This window comes from Solanum tuberosum, unplaced genomic scaffold, assembly GCF_000226075.1.
Source record: "Solanum tuberosum cultivar DM 1-3 516 R44 unplaced genomic scaffold, SolTub_3.0 scf00548, whole genome shotgun sequence".
NCBI classification, from domain to species: Eukaryota; Viridiplantae; Streptophyta; class Magnoliopsida; order Solanales; family Solanaceae; genus Solanum; species Solanum tuberosum.
In genome coordinates, this window is record NW_006239470.1 from 13178 (window position 1) to 19573 (window position 6396).

General features: G+C 32.1%; 1 protein-coding gene and 1 non-coding gene across 2 annotated transcripts; one reads left to right on the forward strand and one right to left on the reverse strand.

Annotated features, from left to right (window-relative positions):
• Positions 1–72, reverse strand: TRNAK-UUU (transfer RNA lysine (anticodon UUU)). The gene has a single exon. It is a non-coding gene; the product is annotated as a tRNA-Lys (tRNA).
• Positions 73–1904: 1832 nt separating this feature from the next.
• Positions 1905–5472, forward strand: LOC102596524 (patatin-like protein 3). The gene is made up of 6 exons (XM_006365301.2): positions 1905–2127; positions 3289–3470; positions 3903–4086; positions 4220–4381; positions 4536–4838; positions 5113–5472. Exons 1-6 carry the CDS (start codon positions 1948–1950, stop codon positions 5329–5331), a joined length of 1230 nt encoding a protein of 409 aa, XP_006365363.1. The 5' UTR covers positions 1905–1947; the 3' UTR covers positions 5332–5472.
• Positions 5473–6396: the final 924 nt, after the last annotated feature.

Below are 6396 nucleotides of genomic sequence, written 5' to 3' on the forward strand. Positions count from 1 at the left end.
CGCCGTCTGTGGGGATCGAACCCACGACCACGTGGTTAAAAGCCACGCGCTCTACCACTGAGCTAAGACGGCTAATATGTTACACAAATTTTTTTATATTATATAAATCGTTTACTTCTAGCTTTCATATAGCTCAACATTAAAGAAGAAGCTTTAACTATTTTTCCTTTTTCGAATTTAAATTTTAGATATCAATACAACGAGTGAAAAAAAAATCTCTACCAAAACTACATATCATTTATTCATAAAAAAAAGAAGATTTGTTTGATTATTGTGTTGTTGGAAATTTAGGTCAATGTATCAAATAAAAGTAGATCAATCTACTAAAATTAGGAAAATATTATCAATCTAGACACCAAAGTCTTACTCAGCTATATTGATAAAAATAAAATAAAATTACATAGTCTATGCTTCCATTCTCACCTAAAGAGGATAAAATAGATCATTGTACTTTTATTCTCACCCAATCTAATGATTTAAATTTGTTGACTGATTTTTTTTTCCAAACTCTTACCCCAAAGAAGTTCAACATGAGTACATGACGTAGCTTTGTACTACTTTCAAATTATGATGTTTTTTTTTTTATGATTTATTAATTTACAATATTTGTTTTATGGAATTTTTTAAATTATTTTTTGTTAATTTTTTTTTATCTATCATTCATTTCATATTTTGTATTATTTTCTTAAAAAATATCTTAGATGATTATATTTCGATAGGACTAAAGATATATTTAAAGCACCCGTTAGTTATATGTTTGCGTGAATACTTTATTTGAAAAACCTGAAAATCCAAAAAAAAACCCAAGGTTGAAAAATTCAAGTTTTATTAGTTTGATTGTTTATAAATTTTATAGTCCGACAATAATTTGGTATTTGAAAAACCCGACCCAATCCGATCATGTACACCCATACCTTTTCTTTTATCACATGTATTTGAGCTAGCTTTTGATCATAAATTTTTAAATATTTTTAAGAAACTAAATTTAAGTGATATTTTGAATTGAAATTTTAACATGTATTTGATCATAATTTTTAGAAACATATTTCATTTTTTAAGAAAATATGAAATATTTATACTTCAAGATTTTAAAAATCATAAAAAAATGTCTATAAATTTGGCACAAAATTATCATTTTTATAATGAACTAAATAATACATTATTCAAGTATAGTCATTATGAAATACGTCTACACCACAACAAATTACAACTAAAAAATTAGTTCCAGTATTTCATGTCGCAGAGTATAACATAACAAAATGAAAATAATGGTTAGCTCAATCAGTCTGTAAGCTGTTAAATCATTTAACTTAAAAGAAAATTCGATCATATGAACACATATCTTGTAAAAGTTGTGGTTAGGCAAGTAAGGCACAATAAAAAAAAATATTAGCTAAATAGTTTTAGATAATTTTTTACTTGATAGTTATAGTTATCTCGAAGTAGATATAATTTCAAGATCACGTTTAAATAAGGAGAAATGTTAGAATATGAATCCACATCCTCACCTTATTAAATTATATAATAAATTATTACACACATCAAATTCATGTAAATATTTACCGTAGTTAAAGTCAAATCATTTTGGACAAAGAAAAAAAGACAATCACGTGATGAAGTAAATCACGGGTATGTAAGAAATTTAAAATAATGACAGACAACAAATCAAAAAGGGCCATGTGATGGATGAAGTTCCCCATAAAAATAATATGGCTTCTACTATAAAATACGAAATTAGCTATGAAATTTATTTATAATTTTAACTAATTCAACTAGAAAGTTGTTACCTTATTTATACTTTTAATCTGTCACATAGCTAAATGAAATTAGTATGAAATTTTATTGGATCGCTAGCTTTTTATTTTATAGCAGGGTATATGTATATATATAACACATAAGCCTAAACTCTTTACTCCATACTAGTTTTAACAATATTATTACTACACTATGGGGAGATTAAGTTTATTAGGTTCACTTATGATAACTCTCTTAGTGTGTATTCAAGTTGGAATTGTTTGTGGTGCTACCAATGGAAAGAAATTGGTGACAGTGTTGAGCATTGATGGAGGTGGAATTAGAGGCATTATTCCTGGAACCCTTCTTGCCTTTCTTGAATCCAAACTTCAGGTATCTACTCTTTTAGGTTGTTGCTCTCCCTATCAATTTATATAATGGTGTTTAATTGGAGACACGAAGTTTAAGCAAGAAAGATAAATTTACTATTAGAAAACATGAGATTAGCTATAGACTTTATTGATGGTCCAAAGTTAAGGTCACTAAATAGCTCCTAGCGGCTAACTTAATTTTCTTATAATGTGTTGTTAATTCATAGTTAAATGGGATTGACATAAGATTTTTAATTTGTTGTTTAAATATGAAGTTTTGTGCAGTCACTAATTTCTTGTTTTCTTGTAGTGATTCTTGAATATGGTCTAAGTAAGTCATAAATATTTGTGTGGTTATAAAAAAAGAAGTTAGTAAGGATGAAATGATCAGAATGTTATTTGAATTGTTTTAAAATACTATATAGTACCACTTTATTTGTATTTAGTAAATTTTTAATTTCAACATACTATGTGACATGTTTAAAACCACAATTAAAATCTAAGGGCGTTATGGTACATTATATACATATTTATTAATTTAAGACTAAAATTTCAAAGTCCTTGCTCCTTATGATCTTAAACTTCATGTTCAGTCAAACTAACACAAATGAATAAAACAAAGGAAGTATAAAAAAAACTGTCATTTGAAAAGTCAAGATAACGAGTGCTCCGCCCATCAGGCAATATGAGCAACAAACAAGTGATTGGCAAACTAATAGCCCAGTGAACCCGGTGGGACACTCGAAGGAAAGTGAGCCACACTAAGCAAGTATGAGAAAGTGGCCATGCTCCGCTTTCTTAAAAGCAAGAACCATTACAGGAGGTCAACCCAAGGATTAATGAAAGTGGGAGCTCGTCCCCACAGGGGGTTGTAGCTTATGTTTTTCATACAGTTTCCAGAATGAATGATTGTATGAAATTAAGTCGATACTTACATACATTATGAATAAGGCATGAGACATCTCTATTGCAAATTATTATGGCCACCTTAGCCTAACAAAAGTGTGGTTCTTTCTTTATCTGTTTCCACCTCTTTTGATCTTTATGTTATTTTAAGCATATAAAAGTTAAAAATTTAATAGATAGACTATATTGGTTGTATAATTTCTCTTACATTATCATTGTATATAAGTAAATTTATAATCTAATATTGATCCTCAACATATATATTTGATTATGGTAGGAGGTTGATGGACCTAATGCAAGAATTGCAGATTACTTTGATGTGGTTGCTGGAACAAGCACAGGTGGACTAATAACCACTATGCTCACAGCTCCAAATAGGGATAATCGTCCTTTATATGCAGCAAAAGATATTTCTACCTTCTACATGGAACACTGCCCTCACATCTTTCCTCAAAGCCGGTAAACTATTCTAACGGCGAGTCGTATTTATGTAACGAGTTCAACTGAACAAATTGCTTTTATTTTGAGTCACTTATATTATATACATATGCAAGAGAACTTTTAAAAATATACAACTATAGAGTATATCATATTCATTTTTGTTAATGTTAACTTCAAAGTCTGAATTCATCTATGCTTTTAATGATGAACATACTCATGAGAAACAAGTTTCCTTTATTGTAATTATATACTCCCTCTATTCCTATTTAGATTTCGTCCTTACTAAAAATATATATTCTTTAATATTTGTCATTTCACAAAATCAATGCATAAATGACAAGATTCTCATGATTCAGTTTAGGCTACATATCAATGGATCGATTGAACATAATAATAATGTAAGTTAGACAAATCATATTTTTATGGACTAATTTTACCACACACATGCAGGCGTAAAAACTTCGTGAATAATATTGCACATTTGTTTGGAGGACCAAAGTATGATGGAGAGTACTTGAGATTATTGGTTGATTCAATATTAGGGAACCTTACTATAAAGCAGATGTTAACTCATACAGTAATTCCAGCTTTTGATATCAAGCGCCTTCAACCCATTATCTTCACTACTGTTGATGTATACTCATTCTTATCTATACATTTTCTCGGTATTTATAAACTAGATTACTCAAAGATATTGAACTGTAATTATTCTTATATTTTTTTACGCCGCGAACATGATGGTTATTGTTATTGAAAATTGTTTATAGGGCAGAGCAAATGGTTTAAAGGATGCCCTACTGTCAGACATCTGCTTGAGTACCTCAGCAGCCCCAACTTATTTCCCAGTACACTATTTTGAGACTAGGGATGCTGCAGGGAGAATCCACACATTTGATCTTATTGATGGAGGTGTAGCTGCAAATAATCCTGTGAGTAACTTGTCATCTTATTCGTTGTTATAATCATTTGGTACGAGGAATAAGGGATAAGTAATTGTAGCTAAATGGGATTAGCATGAGATATTCACTGTTTAGCATATACAGAGTGGTCATTGAATGACTAAAAGTACAATTTTATTGGCAGACTCTAATGGCAATCACACACATTTCAAAAGAAATAATGATGGGAAGCTTAAAGGATGAAGAGATGGAAACAATGGACAGCAAGAAAATGTTGGTTTTATCATTAGGGACAGGTATTGGGAAGCATCAAGGGAAGTATAATGCAGCATCAGCTTCAAAGTGGGGCTTACTTGGTTGGGTATACAACAATGGTGACAGTCCAATAATAGATGTGTATAGTGATGCAAGTGCTGATATGGTGGACATACATGTTTCAACCATGTTTCAAACCCTTCATAATGGAAAAAATTACCTCAGAATTCAGGTAACAAGGCTAGACTTTACTAAGATTATACAATGACGATAACATACTTAGTCCATACGTGTTTTTTTTCTAACAACTTAAGTTTTTCAATGAGATGACCATACACTTCAATATGATATTAGAGTTGGTACAAAATCTCATCACCACCCATTATCAAAAGGAATTTTAATATGCTTGGTCCATGAAGAAAGAATCAAGCCCGTACTTGAGGAGGACATGTTGAAAATATAATTATTAAGAAAATAAAGGTGTATACTCTTTCAAATGTTGACAGGATGATAATTTGATTGGGGATGCTGCATCAATGGATATAGCAACCACAGAAAACATGGAGACACTTGTGCAAATTGGTAACAATCTATTGAAGAAGCCAGTGTCTAGAGTCAACTTAGAGACAGGCCAATATGAACCAGTTCATGGGGAGGGCACCAATGAAGAAGCTCTTATCCGTTTTGCTTACTTGCTTTCACATGAAAAGAAACTAAGAAGTTAGACTGCATTGATTTGGGTACCAAAAATTGGTGAGATTTGTTCTATTAAGTTCCTAAATTGAAGGCTATTTAATTTATTGTAAAGTGAGAATGAATCTCATTATCAATGAATCCATTTCCAAGACAGAGTTGCAAAGGCCGGACTTAGACGCAAAAGCCTCAGAAGGATTGTTCTTGGTCCTTTCTTGTAGGATTTGCACTGCCCCCTTGTTAGTTGCTATGTTTTTCTGCTATTTTCTTCTCCCTTGCACTTGAGCCGAGGGTCTTTCAAAAACACATCTCTCTACCTCCACAAGGTAATTCTAAGATTTGTGTACAAACTACCCTCCTCAGACCCCGCTTGTTGGAATTCACAGGTATGTTGTTGAAGGTATTGTGTAAGGCAACAATAGTGATGTTCCAATCGATATAGTATTCCATTCTATTGTAGGAAAACATTTTTTGTTCTTTATACTTGAAAGAGGTTTATGGTTTTCAAACTTCCCAGCAAATACAAATTAGAATAATCTACAGACATAGCCTATGGATGTTGTTGACTGGTTTGAACTCTCCCCATTGTCTTAGAATTCTTCTGATGTTCCAATCACCTAGTTTATTCCCCATAGGAGCCCCAAACTAGTTCCAAATATACTTAGCAGTTTCCCCTTCACAGAACACATGGGAAATAGTGTCTCTAGAGCATCTAGATGCCATTTGATTTCAAAGCTTAGCAATCACCTCCTCTAGAGGAATTTTATGTCTATCGGAAACAGCCTCTCTACCTCACCTCTGAGGTAGAAGTAAGGTTTACGAACACTCTACCCTCCTTAGACCCCACAGTGTCGGACTACACTGGGTATGTTGCTCAGCCTCTACATCAGGAATTAGAATTTGAAAGGAATTGGATTTTGCCATACCTTGCTCAACAATAGATATTTTATCATTTTGAAGCCAGGCAGAAACATTAGAACAGATACAATCTTAGGTTTTAGGAGGGTTAATAGTAGTGAGAGTATAAGTGGGAATTCACTGTAGAATGCTTTTGATCAGAACAACCCCCCCCCCCCCCCCCCCCCCCCCCCCATACT